General features: G+C 47.3%; 1 protein-coding gene across 2 annotated transcripts; it reads right to left on the bottom strand.

Annotated features, from left to right (window-relative positions):
* Positions 1-678: 678 nt before the first annotated feature.
* NCAPD2 (non-SMC condensin I complex subunit D2) lies at positions 679-27,636 on the bottom strand (the record flags this gene model as incomplete). Of its 2 annotated transcripts, none has more annotated exons than XM_082665845.1 (31): positions 679-960; positions 1,181-1,336; positions 1,441-1,567; positions 2,846-3,029; positions 3,178-3,258; positions 3,728-3,822; positions 3,911-4,088; positions 4,431-4,586; positions 4,669-4,792; positions 4,867-4,978; positions 5,688-5,857; positions 6,154-6,321; positions 6,397-6,481; positions 6,575-6,707; positions 7,391-7,524; positions 9,145-9,229; positions 9,731-9,905; positions 10,204-10,443; positions 10,953-11,073; positions 12,414-12,598; positions 12,695-12,782; positions 12,882-13,016; positions 13,366-13,563; positions 14,557-14,704; positions 14,885-15,008; positions 15,081-15,208; positions 17,523-17,665; positions 17,977-18,158; positions 18,645-18,703; positions 18,982-19,057; positions 27,510-27,636. In XM_082665845.1, the coding sequence occupies 31 exons, from the start codon at positions 27,634-27,636 to the stop codon at positions 872-874; spliced, it is 4,206 nt and encodes a 1,401-aa protein (XP_082521971.1). In that variant the 3' UTR covers positions 679-871. The 2 variants fall into 2 exon arrangements, with proteins under 2 accessions (XP_082521971.1, XP_082521970.1); XM_082665844.1 differs by having other exon boundaries at positions 10,204-10,434; positions 10,953-11,077; positions 12,418-12,598.

Here is a 27,636-nt window from a genome sequence, read left to right as displayed (position 1 = left end):
GTAACGTGGTGAGGAATCCCTGGGAGACAGTCCCCAGAGACACTGTCTAGAGCTGACGGGGAATCATGACCTGATCTCCCATCAGCCTGGCCAGGTCAGTCACCTGTCTTTAGAGATGGGGTCAGGGGCACGAGTCGGGGTGAGGGCAGGACAGAAGCCAGCCCTTGCTGGAGAGGAGGGTTTCTCAACTTCAGCTTCACTGACATTTTGGGCCGGAGCATTTTCTGTGGTGGGATCTGTCCTGTGCATTGTAGGATATTTAGCAACATCCCTGGCCTCAGCCCCCTAGCTGCTGGTAGCACCCCTCCCTGCTGGGTTGTGACCACAAAAATAGTCTCTAGATGTTGCCAACTGTCCCCTGCAGGGCAAAATTGCCCCCAGATTGAGAAGTGTGGATCTGGAGTCTAGACGCTGCCTAATTCTGCACAGCGGAGCAATCCTGCCACGCGTGCAGGGTGGGGAGGTCGAGAGGGAAAGATGAGGCACTGAGGGGGCGTGAAACTCAGCAGATGCTGGACGGGCCCCAGACTCCTGGGCTCATCATCTTCTGGATCAATAACCCTCTATCTGCTGCCTGCCTCTGGGCTAAGGAGAAAGGTGAAACAAAGATGAGCTTAGGAAAAACCTCTAAAAGTATATAAAAACGTTTATTCATTGGAAAACTAGGAAACTGGCAAATGTATATTCCAAGGAAAGCAGCTCAACTCAGTTCAGTTAGGCTAGTTTAAGAGCAAAGCCGTCTGTTACAAAGACCATTTATGCATTAAAAAAACAAGGAGACAGGCAAACAAGTATTTTACAAGGGGAACAGAATTCAAGGTCACTCCACAAGACACCAGCACAGCAGGGTTGGGAACAGGCAAGGCTGCCCCTAGGACCTGTGCCTGTGAGCAGATGCTCGGCGGCGGATGGGGGTGGTTTTCTTGGGTGTCTCATCTTCTGTCATCTCTGCTAACGGTTCTATTCAAAGAATTGGGGGAATAAGAAAAAGCTGAGTCACAAAGATGGTGAAACAGAGGTCTCAGAGAACAAATGGGACAGTCCCAGGCCACACTGCACAGGGAGGAAGAGGACCTTGGGGGCAGGGGGCCTATGCAGCAGGACCCCATCAAAGCCAGCCTCCCCCCCGCCCCCCCGAGCTATGCTTCTTCTGGGCTCGGTGTGGAAGGAAGCACCGTACCTTCCTCGCTGGACTCATCACTTGAGAAGACGATTCTGAGTTTCTTTCTTGAAACTTGCCGCTGGGTGTCTGGATGCCATCGGGTAGTACGGCGGGGCTCAGGTGTGACAAAGTCACTGTGTGACGCTGCAGAAGCCAGACGCCGGTGTCTAGAGACTAGAAAAGGCAGAGGCATGAGTCCAAAAAGGAAAGACAAAAGGAACCTCTATCTGAGAGGAGGGCCCCGCCTGGTCTGTCCCGCGAGGGGCTGCCTCACGTACCAGCAGGCTGTTTCCTGGCTGATGGGGCTCTCTGGCTACCCGCTTGGCCAATCTCAAGTTCCTCTATTGCATCCAAACCTCTGGTGTGACAGGCCCGAAGCTTCTGCTCGAATTCATCTATTACAGCCTGGAGGCAAAAAGAGGTGAAAAGCAGGCCTGGAAATATAGTTATTTCTATGATTAAAAAGAAACAAGTTGGGGCTTCCCTGGTGGTGCAGTGGTTAAGAATCTGCCTGGGAGCTTCCCTGGTGGCGCAGTGGTTGAGAGTCCGCCTGCCGATGCAGGGGACACGGATTCATGCCCTGGTCCGGGAAGATCCCACATGCCGTGGAATGGCTGGGCCCGTGAGCCATGGCCGCTGAGCCTGTGCGTCCGCAACGGGAGAGGCCACAACAGTGAGAGGCCCGCGTACCGCAAAAAAAAAAAAAAAAAATAAAGAATCTGCCTGCCAATGCAGGGGACAGGGTTCAAGCCCTGGTCCGGGAAGATCCCACATGCCATGGAACAACTAAGTCCATGTGCCACAACTACTGAGTCTGCACTCTAGAGCCTGTGAGCCACAACTACTGAGCCCGTGTGCCACAACTACTGAAGCCCGCACACCTAGAGCCCAGGCTCCGCAACAAGAGAAGCCACCGCAATGAGAAGCCCACGCACTGCAACGAAGAGCAGCCCCCGCTCGCCGCAACTAGAGAAAGCCCGCGCACAGCAACGAAGACCCAACGCAGCCAAAAAAAAAAAAAAAAAAAAACACAAGTCCGTGAAAAGACATGGAGGAAGCTTAAACGCATATCACTGGATGAAAGAACACAACTGAGAAAAGCATATACCGTGTGGGTGCGATGATATGACACCCTGCGAAAGGCGAAGCTGTGGCAACAGTAAACAGACCAGTGGCTGCCAGGGCTTCGGGGAGGTGGGGTGAACAGGGGAGCAGAGGATGCTCAGAGCAGGGAATCTACTCTGAATGTCGCACAGCAGTGGGCACAGGTCACAATACATTCTAAACCCTCAGCGCGCACATCACCGAGAGTGAACCCTCCCGGAAACCACGCTCTCTGGGCGATGGTGATGTGTCCAGGCAGGTTCATGGATGTCCTGCTCTAGCCTCTGGCGGGGATGCCGGTAACCGGGGAGGCTGTGAGGCTGTGCCTGCCTGGGGGCAGGGGGCACATGGGGGAACTCTATATTTTACTCAATTTTGCTTTGAACCTGAAACTGCCCTCAGTAAAGTCTACTAAAGAAAAGAAAAAAGAGAAACAAAGAATCAGGAATTGGAGACAGAAAGATCTGGTCTCAGGTCACTCTGGTTACTTGGTTGCAATCAGCTGGGGCTAAGTCAGAAATCCAGAGCCTCAGAACAGCGGAATGAACTGCGGCTGGAATGCGGGCGGGCACCGCTCACCTTGCCCTCGGGCTTGGCTCCACGCCGCAACTTGCCCACAGCGGACAAAAAGGCGCTGAAGATGGACTCGTCTGACAGTTTATCTCCAAAGCAGTCAAAGTTTTCCAGCATCTTGCGGAGACCCCGCTCTGTGAGGGGCAGCTGTGACACGCAGTAGGCCAGGTCCCGGTACTGGCGCTCGGTCCTGTGGGCGGGATGGCTCTGTGAGGAGCAGTGGGACCCAGGAGGGAAAGGCCTCCTTCCTCATCAGCCTCCCACAGCCCCGGGGAGGCCCCTGGGTGGGAGGGCTCTTTCCCTCTCGCCACAAAGAGCCCTCAAGGCAGGCAGCGTACTGGGCCGTGCGGAACCGCTGACACAGCTTCTCCACCAGGCTCTCGGTCTGCTTGTCCTTGGTGATGTAGCAAAGGAGCTGCCTGCAGGAGGGGAGATGCGGATGTGCCGTCTCCGGGGGCAGCTCCGAACCCACCCACTGCCAACACCAACCCCGTACCCTCCCCAGCACCAGCCTTCTGTCATCCTCCTGACTCCGTAGCAGGCTCTTCTCTGCCGCAACCCATGCCCAGGCCTGTACCTCCTGCCCTCTCTCACGCCTCAGGGAAGGGCCCACCCCACCCTCCTGAGGAATTTCACTGTGACGCAATTTATAACAAAAGCAGCTGCTGTCCAGTGTCAGGACTTTTGCCTTATTGAATCTTTTCAAGAACTAATAAAGGGGAAGTATTTCTGGCCTCATTTTACACAGGAGGAACAGGCACAGAGAGGTGGTTATTGCTGAAGTCCACAGGCTAAAGAGTAGCAGAGCCAGAAATCACATACAGGTTTGTCTGATTCCTAAGGCTGCTCTACAATGGAAAACGTGCCCCAAGGCCCAGGGAACTGTACTTCATGATGGTGTGGAAAGGCTCCTCCTCCACTCCTCCCTCAGGGGCTGACAGGCGGCTGATGATATCTGGAAGGAGGTTATAGATCGCATTGCCCTGTGAGAGAGAGAGAGTCATATCAAAGAGACGAGGTGACCTGCATGTTCCCCTGGCAGCAAGCTCTAAGCTGCCCCCCACCTCTCACCTTGTGGGAGAGCTCGTTGAAGAAGTTCTTGGCCAGGGCAGCGATCTGAGGGGCAGGGTCGATGAGCAGCACGGCCATCTCGCTCACCTGCCCCTTCACCTTCACCATGTCCTTCAGGATCAGGTGGGTCATCACCAGCCCGGCTGTTTTCCGCACTTGCTGAGCGGGGTCCCGGAGACTAAGAATGAAATCCGAGTCATTAGGACCAAGACCATGGGCTAAAGCTGACGCTGGCAGACAGGCCCTCAGTAGGACTCTATGGCCTCTTCCTAGTGCCATTCTAGAAGCAGTTAGGGGATGTTTAGAGTTGAAAGCTGGGTTTGGGGAAAGAGGCCAAGGCTGTAACCAAGGCTTTAGAGAAGAAACATCAATCCCTTTGGGGCCACACTCAGCCAGGGCCTGCACAGATGTTCAAGGGAACATTAAGGACCAGGGCACAGTTTTGGGGATTCTCACACTGACTTCACCACAGCCTCCAGGGCTGGCAGGGACGGCGAAGGTGCTGTGAGGTGTCCCTCACCGAGCATACAGATGAGGTGTCCAGGGGTCCACCAGGTTGGGGAAGCGGATGGCCAGATCCCCAGTAGCAATCATGAGGTTAGATCGAACGATGGGGAGCGAAGACTTTTCTAGCATGGTGAACAGAAGACGAAGCTGGGAGTCACAGAAAGTGGCACTAGGGGCAAAGAGAGGATCATCAGGGAAACCATACCATCCCCCATCCTCCTGGAGAAGGTGATGCCCACCCCAGGGCCTACCTGATCATGCAGAACTTGCCGAGGGCAAGTGAAGCAGCTGCAGAGAGCTCTGGGTTGCTATAGAGACCAGGGTTGTTGCAGACTTTAAGCAGAAGTGGAACAAACGCAGCCAGTGTCTGTTTGCCTGGTGAAGGAACAACTCTAGGTTTGGGACAGCCTACCTAGCCAGGGAGAGGGCCACTCAGCAATTCTTCTCACCATCTAGCAGCTCCAGCTCACAGATGCCGCGGATGAGTTCTGCCTCGGTGTCATCAGCTGTAGCCCCAACCAGCCCCATCTCCTCCTCCATGGTGGCCTCAGAGCTTGGATTCTGATGGGAGAGCAGCCAGGTCATGGGTGAGCAGACCGTTTTGATTCCAGCCTACCCTTCATTTCGCACAAATGGATCTGGGGAAAGGCAAATTCTGCAAAACCAGTCACAGGTGTGTCACGTGTATCCAAAGAAGGACTCTTGAATTAAACCGGAAGAGAACTAGGTCCGTTTGTGTTCAAGTTGCCGAAGCACCCCACACCTCTTCTGAATTCCTCCTCAGAAGCACATAACTTCCTAGACACAGTAAACAGACGGGGCCTGCCAGACAATGGTTCAAGGTCACAGAGAAGGGCAGACTTTATCTCACTGCTGCAGGGCTCTGTCACTCATCTGTCTGCCAGACATCACTGCCTCTAGTGGAGAGAACACAAGGTCCCATCAGGTGCTACGCCCAGTCACCAAGGCTGCCGGAAAGGCCCTGGGACTGTGCTAACTAACAAACACTGCCTAGGGCACAGCCTGTGTCTTGTGCCAAGGTCCTTATCTCGATGCTCTGTATTTACCTAAAGCTTTCCTTCCTGGGTGATCCATCTTTGTTCTCACTAATCATTTCCAGAGTAGTTGCAGCAAGGAGGCAGTCTCCATCAGCTCATTTAACAGGAGAGAAGCGGAGATCCCCAGAAGGAAATGTCAAGGACCCGAGGGCCGGAAGCAAATCTGGGAAACGCCTGGGACCCGAACCCAAATGCGCAGGCGTGCCACTCACCTTCTCCTTTGGCTCTTTCGTCTTATGCTCCTGTTCTTCCCGAAGAACTCGGCGCCGACAGAGCTCTCCACTCACTGCCTGCTCCAGATGCACCAGCTGCTGCAGAGCCACATCCCCGGCCAGGGACAGCAGGTTCATCAACAGGAAAGTGGGGAGCACAGGCGTGTCCTCTGCAGGAGGGGGAGCGGGAAAGCACGGAGAAAAAGACAATCAAGTCTCACAGGCCCCCGCCATACTGATGGCCCCCTTGCTCACGCGCTCTACACCCCAGTGAAGAGGCAAGAGCTGGGGGTGGAGGGTGTGGTAGCAGTGACGGGCCCGGCCTGAGTGACAGAAAGGGACAGCGGGGGTTGAGGGGATCGGGAGTGGTTGTAGGAAGTGGTAGTATCAGTGGCTCCCGGCCGGCAGGGACGGCAGCAGAAGCTGGCTGCTGCCCGCGGGCCCACCGACCCTCTTGCCTACTTACTCGTGGCCTCCTGGGGGGTGCTTTTCTCTCCCAGCTTCTCCAGGGCCTGCTTTGCACAGCCCTGCAGCATCCGGGCACAGATCACCTCGGGGCCCTCTGCCAGCTGGTAAATGAGGGTCACTGCCGCCTCCTTGAATGGGATCCAGAGTGGGTCTGGGCAGACAACGCCTGCGCAGCAGAAGGGAGAAGTTGCCACTGCAGACAAAGGCCCAATTCTGCCCGAGGCCCTTCATGGTAGCTCACCTTTCGTGACCGTCTCCTGCAGTCGCTCAAACAAGCAGTGTTCCTGGGGCAGCCGGAAGGGAGGGTGACGTTTGCCCAGAGAAGGCTGTCGAAAGCAGGGAAGACAACGCGGGTGTGTGTTGACGGTGGACAGGAGAATGCCCACTCTCCTTAGTTTGGACGTACCCACCCCACGTACCTTCCTCCTGTCAGAGATGTTGGCAATGGCACGGCACACCTGTTGGGCCAACCTGTAGTCCTGTGGAAGCTTCTCATCCAGCCCTATGCTCACCAGTGTGTCTAAGTTGCTTCCTACAATTTCTGGTTTTCCTCTAGGAGAAGGAAGCCATAGAGTTAAAGCCACTCACGGACCCCTCTGCGTGGGGGACAACACCAAGGGGGTAGGAACTAGCACCCAACTTAGGGCTTCGAGAGCCTTGGAGCGCTACAGAGAGGCTCTGGCATAGGGCTGGCCCCTTGGCATCCCTCTTGCTCTGTTGACCCCACTGTTTCTGCTGCCTGGGGGTAGACTGGTACGGTCACTGTTATTCTCCATTTAGGTGGCTGATGCGTGCACAGAGCTCAGCTGGGCCTGACTGCTATTACTGAAGCAGTCTTTTTTTTTTTTTTTTTTTTAAAGAAGATGTTGGGGGTAGGAGTTTATTAATTAATTAATTTATTTTTGCTGTGTTGGGTCTTCGTTTCTGTGCGAGGGCTTTCTCTAGTTGTGGCAAGCGGGGGTCACTCTTCATCGCAGTGCGCGGGCCTCTCACTATCGTGGCCTCTCTTGTTGCAGAGCACAGGCTCCGGACGCACAGGCTCAGCAGCCATGGCTCACGGGCCCGGCCGCTCCGCGGCATGTGGGATCCTCGCAGACCAGGGCTCAAACCCATGTCCCCTGCATTAGCAGGCAGATTCTCAACCACTGCACCACCAGGGAAGCCCCACTGAAGCAGTCTTAAGAGAACCTTCCCTTCCTCTCTCGTCCTACCGCCTGTCTGGATCTGAGCCTCACCGTGCCATCATCCCGAGAAGCATGACAGAAGAACAGCGCTCCAGAGCAGAGCAGGGCACCTTCTTCGTTGCCCGCTCCCACAGCACTTGGGTCACTGCTGGTTTCAATTCATCCTTCTGCACAAACTCACAGAGCTGAAGAGAAAAGAAAAAGGGCTCAGGCCAAAAAATAACAATTCCCCTGATGCTTGGTCCACCTCCTCTGAAGAGAATATCGAGAACCTAAGTAAGTAAAGGCAATGTTGAGGAGTGGGAGAGGAAGGAGGAGGCTCGAAATGTAAAGTGGGGGCTGGAGAGGTACTTCCATCTCTGTTACTTTTCTGCTTTCATGCCTTCAAATCTACGTTCATGAAGATGACACACTGAAACTGACCTCGAGTTCCTGTGGATCTACAGTCTGGACTACATTCTGGGGATTTCTAGTAGGTTTCTTCCTGTAACCGCTAGCTCAGCATGTCTGAAATGGACGCCATCGTCCTTTCTTGCCTTTTCATTTTGCCAACGGCACCAACACCAACAGTCACATATGCTTCAAACTTCATAGTCACCTAATATTTTATGTATCAGTCACTTAGTCCGACCTATTCTTCCTCTTAAAATTTATCTTCCATTAAAGTGCAATTCTCCAGATTTTCCTCCCACCCCCAAAGTCTAGACCCCTGTCACTGCACATCTACAGCAGCCTCCAGGGACATCCCTGTCCCTAGCCTCTGCTCCAACCAACCTGTATGCTGTGACCTCCCCAGACGTCTGTTTCACCATGCCACAGCTCTGCTCACCATGCAGAGATAGCTCTCCTTTGCCCGCTGCATGGGCTCCTGGCCAGCAGCCACTCTACAAGATCTCGGGCCAAGTGCCACCAGCAGGCTCTTCTTTCCCGCGGTGACGCTCCTCCCAGTGGACGCTGGTACGCAGCACCACCTCTGCCTTCTGTCCCATAATCCAAACCCTTCAAAGCAGCTCTGCCTCACTAAAATGCTGGAGTCCCTGGCTGACAAGGTTCAGGTCCTAGACTCTTGAAAGGCATCCCGGGATCTTCCCGATTTAGTTCCAACCCACATTTCCAGCTTCCTATCTTTTCCAGATGACAGTTTTGAGCCAGAACACAATCGTCTTCATTCTACAACATAGGCAGTGCTCTTTCGTGGCTTTCTGTCTGAAATGTTTTCATTTCTTTTTCATTTCTCTTTAACTCCTTCCTTTCTTTAATTCTCTAAATCCTACTCATCAAGGCCCAAATTAAGTCCTGCCACCTTCAGGAAGCTTTTCCCTCGAGTATTCCACCTCACACTGCTCTCTTTCCCACTCTACTCGTCAATATAATATACCAGGTAAGAGTATGTTTTCTGGAACTCTTATGCCCGAGTTTGAATCTCAACCTTTGCTCCTAAGTAGCTGAAATTAGCCAACTTCTTTAAGATCTCTGTGCCTCAGATTTCTCATTGTAAAATGCTGATAATAGCATAACCTCCTAGGGCTGTTGTGAGGATTAGCAAATTAATATGAGCAAAGTGCTAAATACAGTACCTGGCATAATGTGTTACTATTATTATATTACTATCGCTACTATAATCATTGCCTGGGCCACTTAGCAATCTGCTGCATTGCTCTAGAAATGTGTTGTGTTTTGGGTTGCCAGCTAGACTTGAAAGCGAATAATCTTATACTTCTTTGCAGGGCTGAGTAAGTTGCTGAACACATAGTAATCACTCACTAATACTTGCTGAATGAGTAAGTCAAAGTGAGGAGACTTACAATTTCCTCAAGACACTGAATGGTCCCAACTGAGGCATCCACTAGCAGCAAAGAGAGATTGTGAATCAAAGTCTGGGCCTTGGCTCTGTGGGAACAGCAGAGATCAGGGGTCATTAAAAGACCAAGAAGCTGAACCTGGCAAACAGGTTATTAGGCAATCCCACCACAGTGTCAAATAATAAATAACTGCTTTAGACTCACAGATATAGAGAACAAACTAGCGGGGAGAGGGAAGGGGGAGGGACAATACAGGGGCAGGAGATTAAGAGGTACAAACTATTATGTATAAAGTAAGCTACAAGGATATACTGTACATGGGCAATATTTTATAACTATAAATGGAGTATAACCTTTAAAAATAGTGAATTACTATATTGCACACTTCTAACGTTTAATATTGTACACATCAACTATACTTCAATAAAAAGAAAAACAAACCAAATAACTGCTTAGGATGGGTTTCACTGTAAGTTCAGCCCCACCCCGAGCCCATTACAGACCTAGTGCCTCTGGAGCTAGAACGCCTCTAGAAGAAGGGTGCCCACTCCCCCCAACTCCTTCAGGAGGCGAAACACAGCCCATCTACCTGGCAGAGTCCCCCTTAGGTTTGAGGTAAAGTTGGCGGTAGGCGTTCAGCACAGCTTCCCGGACACCAGGCTCCTTCGACCAGATGAGAGGCAGCATGCGGCGCACCCCGAACAGGGCCTGGGGTACCCCAAATTGGAATACCATCACAAAGAATTCAATCACCTCCTGTACCACTGAGAGGACAGACACAAATGTCACCTATCTGCTTGGCAAAACTCCCCCAATACTTAAAGGCGGAACCTTTCTTAATGTAGCAACATGCGAGCGGAGGCCTTCCTCCTTTTTCCCTGAGGATGCCAACTCCCCTAAATGCCCTGTGAAATACTATATGCACACTCCGCAGGGCTACACAAAGCAAATTGAAGAAAGAATCCGGGCCTTTCAAAGAGCGGACAGACATCAATAAAGTACGGACAAGACTGGTTCTTCCAACTCCAAGACCCAGTCCTTGCAGAGGGGATGCCGGCGTACCTGTAGTTGTGTGTTCATACATCATCTTGCTTATGATGCCAATGGCCTCTGTGATCTTCAGAGAGAAGCTGTAGGCATCCTGCAGATACTGCACCAGCATCTCCTGCTTCACCAGCTCATCGTTTTCCCTGCATTTCTCAGGCTCTGACACACTGGGCTTGTCTTTGCAGCCAGTCTCTCCTGGGCCCAAGTTCCCCGCAGCCCCCTGGGGATTCTTCTCCTGTGTGGGAGCTGCTGGGCCTAGAGTTAAAGAATTACAGGATGGTTTTCGTTCAAGGGTATACGGGGAAACCCAACAGTTCTAAACATCGCTGAATATTTGTTTCTACAATAGGAAAGCTTTTTTTTTTTTTTTTTTTGCCGTGCTGTGCTACTTGCGGGATCTTAGTTCCCTGACCAAGGATCGAACCTGTGACCCCTGCAATGGAAATGCAGAGTCCTAACCACTGGACCACCGGGGAATTCCCACTAGGAAAGTATAAATTTAGAATTTATTCTAAAATATGTTGGTTCATTTCTCAAAAAAGATTCCTCAAGTCCTCTACAGTTTGGAAATAACCTTTTATACCCCGTGACTAAATCTTAGGCCCGTAGGCTGCTTCCATTCCAGAGCAGAAGCACCACTAACTCCCCTCTGGCCTCTTTCAGCACCAGGCTGCCAGCCAGGCCAGTGTCTGACAGAAAGTAAATGGTCTATAAATACAGTTGAAGTGTCTTGTTTGCTGACTGAAGAAGGAAAAGGAATTTACCTTTGAAGATAGTTCCTAAGAGATTCAAGAACGCAGTCTTCTCTGACTCCTCTGGGTCCATATGACAGAAGGGTTCAGATTCCTGGAAGTGGCCTATGGCTTCTTGAGTGAGAATGATGGCCTGCCTGACAGAACATCACCTGTCACCAATCAGGCACCCATAAGAGTGTCACTGCAGCCTTGTGTCAGGGAGCCTGTGTCATGATTCCATCAAGAACCTAGACCTACTGGTAGAGAACTCTGTCACTTGTATAAAAAGGGGGAAAAAATGTAGATATGTCTGACTGTGTGACTACATATTATCTCTAGAAGGAGGCTCGCTATGGGAAGGGAACTAACTGGCTGGAAAGCAGGTTTGGAAGGGATTTTTCATGGCACGTCCTTGTTCAAATTTTAAATACTGTATGATGTGAATATATTGTCTAATTACGAAAAAGTAGCTTCCTGCTTAAAAAAAAACCAAAAAAACCCCCCAAACTCTGCTATTAAACTGTTAAAAAGTTACGTTCTAACACGTTTAAATTTGTAACTGGCAGCCAGAACCTCCGCTGTTAAGAACTCCGCCCAGCACTGGCCGCGAGGACTGCTGAGGGAGGGGGGGCATCTTTAACATGAGAAGGAGCCTTTTCCTAACTCATCACTAGCACGCTTGGAGGCAGAGCAGGCTGCCTTTTACGCTTCAGCAAAGAGAGACACCAGAGAGACGTAGGGAATTAGCCAACTAGCCACCCTCTCTTCAGCCTTTCTGAGCAGCCTAGTTAGGTAGGAAGTAAACTAATGACTTGTGGCTGAGGTTTAAGAATACCTGTGGACAGCTCTAACGCTTTTGTTGCCAAGGTGCTCTCAAGTTCTAGTCACAAAAATCTTTCCTCTAAGATCAGGATTCATACCAGGTTGATTTAAAAATTAAGGTACGATTGAGCACGTTTGTTATTATTTATCAGCTCACACATTTTGGAATTAAAAAGCCACTAGAGATCTTATGACCTAATCAACTATTTTTAAATAAATAATGAAACTGAGACCCAGAAAGTTTAAGTAACTTACTTTATAGAAATAGGATTATACTTATAGGTCGTCTTCTTCAAATGAAGCAGGACTTTGGTCATATTTAATTATAACACGATTTATGTCTAGTTGTTTTAGTAGTTTTTTTAAACATTTGTAAAAGCAGAAAAGCATGCTTAATTGTAGACTTTGCCTTTGGCATATATCTGGTGTTCAGACTATTACTGCAATGAAAACACCTACCACCATCTGATGGCAGCATACCCTAAGTGCAGTTCATTTAAAAAAAACATTGTTAAAGAATGTACATATGTGTATTAACAGTCACTTTGCTGTAAAGCAGAAATTAGCACAACACTGTAAATCAACTATACTTCAATTAAAAAAAAATATTGTGTCTTAAAAGTTAACTCTAAACCTGACAGGTCATGAGAGAATATCCCATTCTTTCACATACTTGTAACTAGCTTTGGCTAGCAATCGACGGATGCGTCCTTCCACCTCTTCCGCTGTCTCTGTTTCGGCAACCTCCTCGGGCATCCCCTCTCCTTCCTGGGGAAGCTTCAGCAGCTGCTGCAGGGTAGCCTTCAACTCTGGCAGCATCGCTTCCCACTCCTCCCCTGGGTCCAGCACTGCGGCTGAATGAGAAAGTCTCACTTAGACTCTTGCACTGAGTTTCCAGCTGCAAGGAGAAGGATGTCTGGGGTGAGAACTCCCCCGCAGCAACTACTCACAAGCAGCTGCAGCTCGCCTCTGGGCCCTCATCTCTTGTAATTTCTGGGTTTCCTTCTGCAGCGGTCCAGCAAGGTCAGTATCACTAAGCTACCAAGGTAAAAATGAACATCAGGGTCACTGAGTCATGGAATTTCACTGCTATTTCCATTTAATTCCTTCTCTTTTGGGTGGGCCCAGACTACTTACCTTGCAGGAAAAGGGATTATTGGCGAGAAAACTGGCAAGGAGCTGGATGGCATTTTTACAAACCAGCACCGACTTGTCTGCCAGACGCCCCACTGCTAAGGCCACCACTGCCTGGAAACGTGTCAGGGGCAGAGCCTACGTGGAACAGAAAGACAGGATCAGATCCCGCCCCACACCTTCCATTCTGCTCAAGATGATTGTGAAGTACACTCTACATGAGCTAGCCACTCATTCTAAGGAAACTTTTCTACGGGATGTGAATAGCTCAAGAGGACTGTCTGTAGTGGTTAAGACATACTGTAGTCCTTAAATGGAGCCCAGAATCCTTGTCCTTGATAGAGGAAGACCTTTATTACTGGTAGTAGAATCCTGAATTCTAGACTCTTCTTTGACATAGCTACTCTTCTTTTGACCCTGGATTCCTTTTCTTCGGCCTGTACATAGAGGGGTACCGTGTATCTTTATCACGTCAAAGGACACTCACCTTCTGCTGGACGATTCGGGTAAAGAGTTGCAAAACACGGCTCCGCACAAAGGAGCTGACGTCGTGGCCGTGGGCCTGCAAGGTGTCCAAGAACTGGTCTCGGGTGTCTCGGGCTGCCGCCTCCAGCTGATCTCCATTCAGAACCTGCAGCACCATCTCCGCCATGGCCGCCAGCACGGCATTGCGCATCATGTAATTCTGAGAGGGATATGAGGCTGGTATGAGCCTCTGCACCCCCATACTGACTGTCGTTTTCCTAAACTCTTGTGCTCATCCAGGCATAAAGAAGGGGTAAGGCCTTTAGGCAAGGTTAAGCTTGCTTTTCTTAGCTCTGACTTTCTCTGGTCAACTGCCCAGCAGGTATTCATTGACTCCTGAGGTCACTAGAAAAAGCTGAATCCCAGAAGGGCCTTGTCTGGTCAGGAGAATGTAGGGACAAAATAAACAAGAGCCCAGAGCAGTTTTTCCCCACAAGGCTCACCCAGGTAACCATGGTGGCAGCTGAATATGAAATCACATCCATCCACCAACACATGTTTGAAAAGCATTAATTACTACCTTTCATCTGAGGCCTCAAAGCCTTTGATCCTTACTAATAAACACCGCCTTTCTCTCACACTTCCCTTCCCACATCTTACTTACAAGGAAGCAGAAATCAGCCCTGGTGCCAACCATGTCCGTTACAGAATCATGGGGAACAGTGTTTGGGGTTTTTGCCAGGCCAAGAGCCTGAGAATGGGATCTTGCATAAAAGGTTATAGTACATTAGATGAACAAGCAGACTGCCTTTGTTCCTGACATTCACCGAGGAGTGCCAGCATCAGCTTGGGAAGCAGTCAGGCTAACACTGAGGGATAAGACAGATGATGTGGGTGGATCTGAGAACCAGGTGGGCAGGAAGGGGCTTCATCCTGAGGAATGGGTGGGAACCAGAATCACAGCTGAGTCACTCTCACTAGACTCTCCCCTTCCAGACCTGGGTGAAACCAGTGTCATACTGAAATAGGATTAATAAGTGGCTCTTTATTTAATTCAATAAACTTCATCTGCTTCTCTATAGGAAGGAACTGCCACAGTGATTAGCCTAGACAACTTGACTTCAGTGAAAGCTTCCTTCTTGTTAAGAAACAGCCTTTCAACAATGCACTTAAAACCCCTAGAAAACCCTGAGATCCCCAGGGGACCGCCTACCTCTCCATCCAGATGATCTAGTAGAATGCACACACTGGACATCAGGGTGGCCGGGACACGCTCCGCTAGTTCTGTCAGGAAGGCGGCAAAGCCCTTGGCCCCTGAAGGGTCCCGACTCAACTCCTGGGGACACTTCTGTCCAATCTCTCTACACAGGGGAATAAACACAGCCATAGCAGCATAACTTAATTACTCAGGTCCCAGTAAGGGAAGGTAAAGTTGGCATCTAATATCTGAAGGAATCTAATGTTACACAGAGAAGCAATTTCCAATCTTTATACTCTCCCTGAGGGAAATGAGAATTAGAAATTAGAGAAGGAAGGGTCACCTTACAATCTCTCCTACTATGCTCTTCATCCCATAATCAGTTGCCCACAGACTCACAGCCGCCACCAGTACAGATGCCAGGTGTTCAAAGTGCTGCAGCATCTGGATGATCTTCACAGTGGCACCTGTGGAAGTGCTACACGTGAGAAACCATGGGCAAGATGAAAAGGGTGGGGCAAAGCGGAGGGCTAACTTACTCAGCATATGGTTATAACGTGTCAAGGCGACACCAAGCAGGTGTGTTATGGCTTCCCGGGTGGAGCGGTTCTTCTGGTGACTAATGGTGGGGTTCTCCAGGAGGCGGTAGCAGCAGCCAGTAACCAAACTGAGAAAGGAACAGTTGAGATGGTGACATCAGCGGTCTGGACTCAACTACATTGGTCTTGCCTCATTCATTCCATCTCTGCTGCCCCAGTCAGGGTCTTCTAGTTTTCTTTATTCTATCGCCTTCCACACCAAGTTGCTTTGCTTTGCTGACCCCCAAAGGAGGAAGATAGGTACTTCCTCCTTCTGGATTACCAACTTTCAACCAGTTATAATGTCTACAGAAGCTGAATATATGACAAAAGACAGGACAAAGTCACCACTGACTTCTCATTGTTAAATGGCCAACGCAGTCCTCATCTTAGTTGACCTTTCAGCTGCATCTGACACAACTGATCACTTCTTTCTCCTTGAAACATGCCTCATTTGGTGCCAGGAGGCCAGCCTCCCTTCTCAGTTTCTTCAGCTGGCTCTTTCTCCTCATCTCACTCTCCTGATGCTGGAGGGCCCCAAGGCACAGTCCTTGGGTTTCTGCCCTCTTCTAGCTGTGCTTACTGATTTAGTGATCTCATTCAGCCGCATGGCTGCAAATACCATTTATATAAATGCATTATATTCCCAAATGTGTGCTCTAGCTTAGACCGCTCTCCTGTCTTCCTCCAGCTTTGTACATTCCACAACCAAATCTGACACTATTTGGATGTCTAATAGGCACCTCCAGCTTTCTATGTCCAAAGCAGAACTTCTACTGTCCCCCCAAACACGCTCCCACAGCCTTCCCCATTATTTCAGTTACTGGCAGCTACATTCTTCCAAATGCTCAGGCGAAAACCCTGGGTGAGTCACCCTCGACCACACCCTCCCTCAAACCTCACGCATCTGTCAGCTCACCCCGTAGGCTCTCCTTAAAAGAACAAGTGCAGACTGCATGCACTTCTCCCCATCTCCAGCGCCCTCTCGGGCCTAAGCAACTGTCATCTCTTGCCCAAGTGACCGCCACAGCCTCCTTACTGGTCTCCCGCTTTCCTCCTTTCCCTCCAGAGTCTGTTTCAACACAACAGCCAGGATGACCTTGTTGAAGACAAGCCAGACCACCTCACTGCCCTGCTTGGAACCCGAGGGGCCCCATCTCACTCTGATAAATGCCAAACCGTGACGGCCTATGAGGATCTGCAATTGGCTCCCTGTTGCCCCGACCTCACAGCCTACCCCTCACCCTGTCTCAGCTGCCAGCTCTGGCCTCAGCGCTATTACTTATATGTGCTCAACACACTCCCTCCCTTGTCCTTGCTGTTTCCTGCCCTTGCCCTTGCTCTCCCTCCAAATATCCTCATGGCTCTCATTACCTTCTCGAGGGCTTTGCTCAAATATCACCATCTCAAAGAGGTCTTGCTAGAACAGCTGATAAAGATTACAACACTTTCCCATCAAACTTCCCACTCCCTCCACTATCTTTCTCCACAGTAATAAACTATAAGACGTACTATATATTTTTACTTATTTAAAAAATTGTCTTCTGATCTAAAATATAAACTCTAAGAGGGCAGAAACGCTGGTTTTCAGTGACTTTAACGACACCAGCCATGCACCTAGGAGATTCTCAGTAAATACTGTTTCATGAATGAATAAATGGCATTAAAGATGAGAAATTCAACGCAGTTTCTAATCTTCATTATCTACTTCTGAACAATTCAACGTAATGGGAATACTTCTGTGTATTACAAACAGAACTGAGGGATGAAATGAAGTATTTAAAAGGCATATCTAGTAAAGCAAATGTGGTAAAATGTTAACATTTGAGGAGTCTGAAGGGTATAGAGGATTCTTTGTACTATTCTTGCAACTTTTCTGTAAATCTGAGATTATCTCAAAATAAAAAGTTAAAAAATTGAAAAACAACAAAACAAAACAAAAAGCATATCTAGGGCTTCCCCAGTGGTGCAGTGGTTAAGAATCCACCTGCCAATGAAGGGGACACGGGTTCGATCCCTGGTCCGGGAAGATCGCACATGCTGCGGAGCAACTAAGCCCGTGCGCCACAACTACTGAGCCTGCGCTCTAGAGCCCACGCACTACAACTACAGAGCCCACACACCAGAACTACTGAAGCCCATATGCCTAGAGCCCGTGCTCCGCAGCAAGAGAAGCCACCACAATGAGAAGCCCATGCACCGCAACGAAGAGTAGCCCCTGCTCGCCGCAACTGAAGAAAGCCCGCGCACAGCAACAAAGACCCAACGCAGTCGTTCATTCATACATACATACATACATAAATATATATATATATATATATAGAGAGAGAGAGAGAGAGCATATCTAGCAACAGAGCCCTCATTCCTCACAGCCAATATCACCTATAGCAATCAACTACCCACCTGACAAACTCCTCTTCGATTACTGAGTGACTCCACAGGTGACGGATGTCCAACTGGAGCAGCTGTGTTAAAAGCTGAAGAATCGGTTGCCTCTCTTCTTCCCAGTCAAAGCCATAGGTTGCCTTGGCCCGGGCTTTCCTACCCTAAAAAAGGATATACTTAAGAAAAAATAAGGAAGCTGAAAGGATCATGATCTGCTAGTCTGAGTGCCCAAACTATCCAGTATTGAGACAAGGTAGAAGGTAAGACGGAAGTATTACAAGTTCCAAAATATAAAAGAGCTGCTTGTCAGCAAAAGATACATTGTGATACTTTTGAGTACCTCCTCATAAACCTTAAACATGGGTCAAGGGCAGAAAGGAAAAGATTCTCAGAATCACTGAATTCCATCTTTCCCACCAATTCCCGTATCTCCCCAGATCCCATATTAAGTGAGCCAGGAACAACAAATTACCTTCCCACCAAGGGCCAGGTCCATGAGGCTTTTCTGGCTGGCCATGGTCTCAAAGGATTCCAAGAGGCATATCAGAGCATAGCAGTTCATCTTGAGGGCATTTAGGTGTGCGCTTCTATCGGACCCACTCAAAGTTGCATCATCCAAGATGGCGGGAAGTTCCTGGGTGTGGCGAGATACCACTGCGAGGGGCAGGATCTGGAGTCAGTTTCATTCACTTTCCTCATACAACCCAACTTCAAAACCCCTAGCACTTGCAGCCATCAGATTACCAAAGATCTGTGTTTCATCTCTCAGTGGCTACAACACAAGCTAAGTCCTCTGGGACCCCTGACCCTGATATCCTGAACATGCCCTATCCCTACTCTCTCACTCCAGTTACCCCAATTTCTCTCTGGCAACAGGAAGAACTGCCTCTATTGAAGAGAGGCAGTTCAAGAGTGGGAAGAATTTATTGTTGGTCTGCCCTTACAGTGAACACACATAACTCTGTATTGCCCACCAAGATTACAGACCTATAGGTCAGAGGTCCCTGGGCTTAGCCAAACCAACTGAATCACCACAGCCTTGATATCATCATGTGGCAGGAAACAGTAAACAAACAAACAGCAACACACACCTTCCATCCCCCACCCCCGACCCATAAACACCTTTTATCCCATAAACACCTTTTATCAGGAATTCCAGAGTATCTTCCTTGAGGCCAGGGTCTATACTTCGAAAGTGACTATGAGGGAAAGAAAGTGCGGGGGGTGAGACAGGAACCTGCAGAGCCCATTCTAATAGATCAGATCAAACCTGAGGAATCTAATACTTAAAACAAAAAAACACGTGGAACTACTCGACTGAATAAATATGGTGGTAAGCTGGGGTAAATGCTCATGAGTAGAAATGTCAGCACCCAGAACCATTTATCAGTGAACTATAAATTGGAATTTCAGGACTAACATGCAAAGTTAGGGCAAAGAGCCACCAGTTCTTTTTAAAGTATCAGAGGGTACTTACTGCAGAATGCTGTAGATGGTATCAAAATGCTCCAGCATAGCCAGGGGCCCCTGAGCTCGAAAGGCAGCCTGAAATGCTATAAAGATGAAAGAAACTGATCAATACAGAGGGACAGGCCTTTTTTTTTTTTTTTTTTTTTTTGCTGTACGCGGGCCTCTCACTGCTGTGGCCTCTCCCGTTGCGGAGCACAGGCTCCGGACGCGCAGGCCCAGCGGCCATGGCTCACGGGCCCAGCCGCTCCACGGCATGTGGGATCCTCCCGGACCGGGGCACGAACCCATGTCCCCTGCATCGGCAGGCGGACTCTCAACCACTGCGCCACCAGGGAAGCCCGGGGACAGGCCTTTTTGGTAAGTTCTACTCATGGCAGAAAATGGAGTTAATTGCTTTTCTTGGTAGAATCACAAAAGTAGACACTTCATTTCAATGTAATCTAGTATTATAACATCTGACACTTTGTCCTGTTTTACAATTAAAGCCTTACTTGAGTTTTATTACCACATCTCTGAACTAGATGAAGCAAACAGTACGGTGCCTATTTTATGGGAAAATAAATTATGTGACTTGTCCAACTGAGCAATGAACATAAACTCAGGATCTTTTTTTTTCCAATTTTGAAATTACAAAAGTAGCAAAAACAGTACAGAGTTCTTGTATTTTTCACCCAGATAATGGTAACATCTTATATAACCATAGTACAAGGATCTATTCTAAACCAAGAAATGAACATTAATTCAATGTTATTAACTAATCTACAGATCTTACTTGAATTTTGCCAGCTGTTCTATTTTTGTCCTTTTCCCAGACCAGGAGCCAACCTAGGATACCACAATGCATTGATTTGTCATACCTCCTTAGTCTCCTCCAATCTTTGTCTTTCATGATCTTGACACTTGAAGTGTATTTGCCAGTTATTCTGTAGAATGTTCCTCACTTTGGGTTTGTCTGCTATTTTCTCATGATTAGATTGAGGTCATGCACTTTTGGCTAGATCACTGAGAAAGGGAGGATGGGTCCTTCCAGATGCATCAAACCCAGAAGGAGGTGATGTCAATGTCTTATTACTATAGCGATATTAACTTTGATCAGTTGGTAGTGTTTGCCTGGGTGTCTCCGCTACAAAGTTACTATTTTCCCCTTTGCAACCAGTAAGTATCTTGTGGGGAGATACTTTGAAAATCCTGTTTCTCACCACATTCTGCCCACTTATTTAAGCATCTATGGATGATTCTTGCCTGCCACAATTATTACTTTTACTAAATGGTGATTTGTCTGTTTCTATCATTCCTTTTATGCTTACTTAATGGGAATGCCAGGCTAAGATGAGCTGTTACTTTCCCTTCATTTATGTATCCAATTATTTGTTTACAACAGAATGGGCTCATGAACGTTTCTTTTATTCTGTGTTTTAATCATTCTTCTTATTATTAATTTTGTTGCTCAGACTGTCCCATACTTGACCACTGGGAGCTCCTTCAACTTGGCCTGTGTCTCTGACATGCTCCCTTCACTCTTGTTCTCTTACTTTCTTGTACCACAAGATGTTCCAGGCTCGTCTTGTACCTTCCTTGGCTCAGTCCTGGAATCAACCATTCTCACTGGAGTCCTGGTTTCTTTTATGAGAGAATGGTATGTAGAAACCAAGTTCTAGGCCCTAGTTAAAATCACTGCTGTTGGAGCTTTTAGGCCCTGTCAGTAGAGAAAAGCAGGATATACATATATGTAGGTATAAATGCACACACCCCTATATTTTTATCTGTGTATATATTAAAAACATAAATTCACTTATATATTTGCTTGATCCTAGTATACACATAATACAGTTTCAGAATTGCTAACCCACACCCCTTTAAAAAATAAATTTACTAACTACCTTACGCTAATCGTGTAAAGTTCTTTCATATAGAGTTTACAGTCAAAATGCTGGACTTCCCTGGCAGTCCAGTGGTGAAGACTCCACACTTCCGCCGCAGGGTGCGCGGGTTCGATCCCTGGTCGGGCAAGACGCCGCATGCCACACAGCGCAGCCAAACAAAAGACCCAAAATACTGGGTCTCCTGGTTGCTTGTTAGTTATGTTCTCCTGCAATCCTTTAGTGCGATTAGGTCAAACATCTGTAACACACTTAGGTTCATGTTACCACAGATTTTCCTTGATTTATGATGGGGTTACATCTTGAAAAATCCCCTGTAAGTTGAAAACACTGTAACTCAAAAATTTAATACACCTAACCCACTGAATATCATAGCTTAGCCTAGCCTACCTTAAGCATACATTAGCCTACAGTTGGGCAAAATCATCTACTACAAAGCCTATTTTATAATAAAGTGTTGAATATTTCTCGTAATTTATTGAACACTGTACTGAAAGTGAAAAGCAGAATGGCTGTCTGGGTACAGGATGGCTCTCAAGTGTGTGGGTTGGGAGCTGTGCTTGCTGCCCAGCATCATGAGAAGAGTATCCTACTACATGCTGCTAACCCAGGAAGAGATAAAAATTCAACATTCGAAACATGGTTTCTACTGAATACATATTGCTTTTGCACCATCATAAAGCTGAAAAATCATAAGTTGAACTATCGTAAGCTGGGGGACATCTGTATTTCTATTACATTTAAAAAATCCAGCATTTGTTTTTTTTTGGGGGGGGCTGCAGTTCCCCGACCAGGGACTGAACCTGGGCCACAGCAGTGAAAGCCTGAAATCCTAACCACTAGGCCACCAGGGAACTCCCTGAAAACCCAGCATCTTTTGACTCTCAAACTCAGTGCTCTTTTCATCTTCACTGTACTGCTTCTATATAAAAACTTCAGTATAAAAGGGAGTAGCAGAGCTTCCCTGGTGGCACAGTGGTTGAGAATCCGCCTGCTGATACAGGGGAAACGGGTTCGTGCCCCGGTCCGGGAAGATCCCACATGCCGCGGAGCGGCTGGGCCCGTGAGCCATGGCCACTCAGCCTGCACGTCCGGAGCCTGTGCTCTGTAACAGGAGAGGCCAGAGCAGTGAGAGGCCCGTGTACCGCAAAAAGGAAAAAAAAAAAAAAAAAAAAAAGGGAGTAGCACCTAATTATGACTTACAACATGCAAGAGTAGCAAGGCAGTATGGGAGTTAATTTTTTTTTTTCCTGGCTGCGTTGGGTCTTTGTTGCTGCGTGCGGGCTTTTTCTAACTGCAGTGAGTGGGGGCCACTCTTCATTGTGGTATGCGGGCTCCTCATTGTTGGCTTCTCTTGTTGTGGAGCACAGGCTCTAGGAGCATGGGCTCAGTAGCTGTAGCACGTGGGCTCAGTAACTGCAGCATGCAGGCTCAGTAGTTGTGGTACGTGGGTCCTAGAGTGCGTGGGCTTCAGTAGTTGTGGTGCATGGGCTCAGTAGTTGCGGTGCGTGAGCTCTAGGGCAGGGGGGCTTCAGTAGTTGTGATGTGTGGCCTCTAGAGCACAGGCTCAGTAGTTGTGACGCACAGGCTTAGTTGCTCCGCGGCATGTGGGATCTTCCCGGACCAGGGCTCGAACCTGTGTCGCCTGCATTGTCAGGTGGATTCTTAACCACTGCGCCACCAGGGAAATCCCGGGAGTTAACTTTTGAACCAAGGTGTATATCTAGTTCTTTCTGTGGATGTGGAGGGAAAGAATTCCACCAAATTCTTCTTTTCTGCAGTAAGAAGTGGGTTTGCCTAGAAAGCAAAGCTTGAACCTTGTACTACATTATCACTGCTGGCTCACTGACCTGATTCATCATATTGCAGTGTTATGCTGTCCAACTACAACCTGGTCCTCTGCGATGCTTAACAAACTATTTTATTTCTCCAATTCCTACTGACTCCCTAGCGCTATACCCATAGCATGTTTCCCCCTTTCTTTATACCTCTTCTTATGCTTTGCCTCTCTTCTTTTAGCAGATGACTGCTTTCTACTTTACCAAAAAGAATGAGACCCAAAGCTCCCCCATGTAATCCTGCCTCTCTGTCAACAAGTCATTCTGCCAACACCTTCCCATTCTTTGCTTCAGTCTCAAGTGAAAAGATTTTCTGTTCTGAAGCTAAGCTGTCTCACTGCCCCAAAGACTTGTCTCCTTTCTTTCACCTCTGGCTTCATCCTCTCTAGGGAATGCTCTTTTCCTGACAATGTGCTTAGGCCCCTACTTCTTTAAAACAAACAAACCAAAAACGATCAGTGCCTTTCATTTATGACTTTGCTCTCATATCCCTTTAAAATTTTGTGTAATCTTTCTCAATTCCCTGAAACCTAGTTTCTGAGATTTACCAATCTAACAGCTATTCTCTCAAAGATTACCCATTACCTATTTTTTATTACATCCAATGATTCTCTCCATTCACATCCCTCTTCACTTCTCCGAAGCATCACCTGCTGATCTAGTCTAGTCACCCTGCTTAGGTTTACATGTGGCTTGAACATTTACTAGGCTAAGCTACTTAGCTTACCAAGTCTCAGTTTCCTCTTTTGTAAACTGGGAATAATAACAGATCATACCTCATAGGGCTTTTCAGAACTTTTTGGTAAAGATTAAGTGAGATAATCCACATGAAACAGTCAGGACAATACTTAGCACATAATGTAACTCAGTACTTGAAAGCTATCTCCCACTCTTACAAACCTCCTTCTGTAATTTGGAAAATACGGTAAAATGAAAATGAGAAAGAAATAAACACTGTTAACATCTGGCTAATTTTTTTCAGTTTATTTTCTATGCATACTATTTCTATTGTTGAGGTCATGTCACATATTCAACTCTCTGTTCCATTTTTTAAAACTTAATATTACAATAAGGATATTAAAAAAACCTTTGTCTTTAATGACTGCATAACATTCCACTGAATGTACCTCAATTAACTTACTGTTCCTCTATCATTAGATATTATGATATTTCTAATTTTTTCCACTAATTATTAACACATTTACTCCCCTTGTAAATCTGGATTATATCCCACTGACTGATTACTCCATTCATGTAACTACACAAATAAAAGTGGCTCGAAAAAACATAAAACCATACCAACTATTCTCACTTTATGACCTCAAGTAGGCCCTTAGTATTTCTTAGTAAGCCTATAACAAGTTCCCAGGCCTATTTGCTTTCTTCTAGGCAATTATTTCACACCTTTCCTCTGTTCATAACATCAAGATCATTTTCCCCCAACTCCCCTTCAGTTAAAGGCGTCACTTCCTATCTCACTGAGAAAACTGAATCAGACAGAAGAGAAACTCCAACTGCGCCAAGGTCTGTATTTATCAGCACGACCTGCACCTGTGCCCTAAGCTCTGCCTTTTTTTTTTGCTGCTGTGGATAAAGTGTCCATGCTCTAATAACCCACCTCCTCCCCCAGCACCAGATCGCTTACTCTGACTCCTTAAAGGATACTGCTCCCAACACTCATTCACTCTCCCTCTGGAGCGTCAGCTTTCCCCTTCTCTGATTATTCCCATTCAGCACATACACATGTGATGTTGCCCATCTTAAAAAGAAAAAAAGTCCTCCCTTGACTCTGCCTCCCCCTCCAGCTACGCCCTATTTCTCTGCTACTCCTTAAAGCAAAACAACAAGGGTTATCTAAACTCATCATCTCTAACCTCTCTCTTCCCATTTTCTCATAAACTATTCCAATCAGGCTTCATTCCCACGGCTCTGAAATAGTGTTCAAGGTTACCAGCCATTGCCACATTGCTAAGTCCAGCAATTAAATGTGTAGCTGATCTCTCCTTTCCCTTTTGAAACTTCTCTTAATTTAGCGTCTTTGCTCACTTTCTGCCTCAACAACTAGTCCTTAGTTTCTTCTACTGGTTCTCTCTCATTTTCCCAGCCTCTAAATGTTGGACTGTCTTAGGTCTTATGTCTTGAAACTGCTTTTCTTCTCCATCAATACTTACTCCAATCTCACAGCTTTAAACACTCTCTACATGCTGAATATTAAATCCCAAATGTGTATCGTTAGCTGGAACCTCTCCCCTGAACTCCACAATCATATAACCAACAGTCTAAACGTGCTCCTCTCATACTCTACCCACCTCAGTAAATGACAACTCCATTCTTCTAGTTGCTCAAGTCAAAAAGCCTTATTTATAATCATCCTCAATTCTTCTTTCTCGAACCCTGTAAGTCCAATCCAGTCCATCAACAATCCTGTTGGCTCTACTTTCAAAATTCACTCAGGATCTAACCTTTTATGATCACCTCCACCACTATCACCCCAGGTAAGCTGCCTGGTATTATTATATTAGCCTCTTAATTAGTCCCCTGCTTCTTCCCTTCCCCCTTACAGTCCCTGCTCAACACAGCAGATATACTTTTTAAATGTCAGACCATGTCACTCCTGTGCTCAAAACACAATGGCTTTCAAGCTCACTCTCTCTGAAGCTAAAGTCTTTACCATGACCCACAACACCCTAGATCAGTGCTTCTCCAACTGAAATGTACATACGAATTACCTGGGGATCTTCTTAAGAAATGGATTTCTGATTCAGTAGTTTGAGGATAGGTCTTCCTCCTGCATTTCTAATAAGCTCCTAAATCATGATACTAATTAACGCTCCTGGTCTGAAGACCACTCTGAAGAGCAAGACTCTAGAATAATCTGTACCACTTCCCACCTGACCTCTCTTTTTCTAGAGTTCTCCCCTCCAACCACATTGACACTTCCCCACCTCAGGGCCTCAGCACTGGCTTTCCTGTCTGCTTACAATGCCCTTCCTTGAGAATCTGCATAGGTAACTTCCTCACTTGTATGGTCTCTGCTCATATGTCATCTATCAGCAAGCCTTCTCTGATCATCCAACATAAAATGCTAGTCCATAACCTGGCTCACCGTAATCTTTTTTATCTTGCTTTATTTTTCTCCTTGGCATGTACAACCATCTGACATACTCCATATTTATTTATTACTTGTTGAAAGCCTTGAGAGAAAGAACTTTGTCACCTTGGCTGCTTTATTTACTGTTGTATCCCCAGTGCCTAGAACACTGCCTGGCACATAGCATAACACCAGTAAATACTTGAACAAAGTAAATGACCTGATCTTGTGTATTTATAGTAGAACTTGTATTTAGGGTTCTAAATACCAAAAGCAATGCAATTGTTATAAAAAGGACTCTTTTTTTTTTGCGGTATGCGGGCCTCTCACTGCTGTGGCCTCTCCCGTCGCGGAGCACAGGCTCCGGACGCACAGGCCCAGCGGCCACGGCTCACGGGCCCAGCCGCTCCGTGGCACATGGGATCCTCCCAGATTGGGGCACGAACCCGTGTCCCCTGCATCGGCAGGCGGACTCCCAACCACTGCGCCACCAGGGAAGCCCTAAAAAGGACTCTTAAAAGGAACGAGCACTCATGTAACAAAGCGATGCATAATAACAGCTGAAGAACAGTTTGCTAGAGTGTGCAGCTTGTGCCATTGGCGATGCACAGATCCACACAATATGGAGAGAATGGTCTCTCTGTGGACACCCATCAGTCAACTCCACACTCTGTTCTCTTCCTTGCTTACCAAATGGTGATATGTTCGGGTTTAGGGAAGCCTAGGTAATGATCTTGATCAATTTAGCTAATCTGGATAATTCCATTTCCCCTACCAGTAGTTAGGGAAATAGGCACCTGATCCAATTCTGGCTAAGTCTGTTATAAGACTTCTGGTAGTTTTAAAACAAGAAAGAAGAAAAAGCACAAGATAGAAAAATCCCTTCTTCTACTTCTGCACATCAGAGCAAGGAGCTGTCATCTGGCAACAATGATGGGAAGGCCAAGAAGAAACAAGCTGAAATTATATTATCAAAGTGCCTGATAATTAATGAACCTTACTTGTTGTAGGAGATAACAAACAAAGCAGGTTACTATCCAGATGAGGAAACCAAGGCACAGAGAGAATCAGTAACTGTCCAAGGTCAGAGTAGTGGAGGCAGGATTCAAATCCGGGCAGCCTGGCTCCACAGCCTTAATCTCTACTCTCTATAACTCTCCAAAGCAATCTAACTGACACAAGACCCTTCCAAGAAGTACAGTGACATTATGGATGGGGTCTTGTTGATAATGCATGAATTGTTCTCGGTCATCTCTAGGTTTCAATGGGCAACTGCACTGTACATATATTGTACAGTGTTGCAACTGTGCACATATACTTTTTTCCATTATTGCACTCTTGGAAATGTGATCTAGACTCTAAAAAAGTATTACCTGAAACAGGTCAGGTCAAGTCCCAGACATTCTAGGAGCTATCTTCTCCTACAACTCTTAAAACCACCAGTACTTTATTTTGGCATATGGTAAGAAGTCAGGATCTAAAATAAAATTCTCCCCAAAGACTAATCATACACACCAAGACTGTTTATTGAATAACCTAGAGAAGGTGGTCAATGAACATACTCTTCGTGTAATGCAACGCTAGGGAGAAAACAGTAAGGAATAGGAAAGACATGTTCCGTGCCCCCATGGAGCTTAGTGGTGTAGTGGAACAGACAGACACAATATAATCACATGTGGGTGGTTGTTCTGAAGTGCTAGGCACAGTGGCAGCTACGGAGTCTTACCTTTAAGGTGCGATGGAAGATGTCTGATGGACAGTACCTCTTGCACGACATACTGATTCACCCCTCCACTTTTCAACAACTCCTCTGGGGATAAGGGCAGATGGAACTCATACAGTTGGGGAGACAT

Source organism: Grampus griseus (assembly GCF_964374135.1).
Source record: "Grampus griseus genome assembly, chromosome: 11".
NCBI lineage: Eukaryota > Metazoa > Chordata > Mammalia > Artiodactyla > Delphinidae > Grampus > Grampus griseus.
Note: the sequence above shows the minus strand (reverse complement) of the source record. Positions and strands in the feature narration are given on the sequence as shown.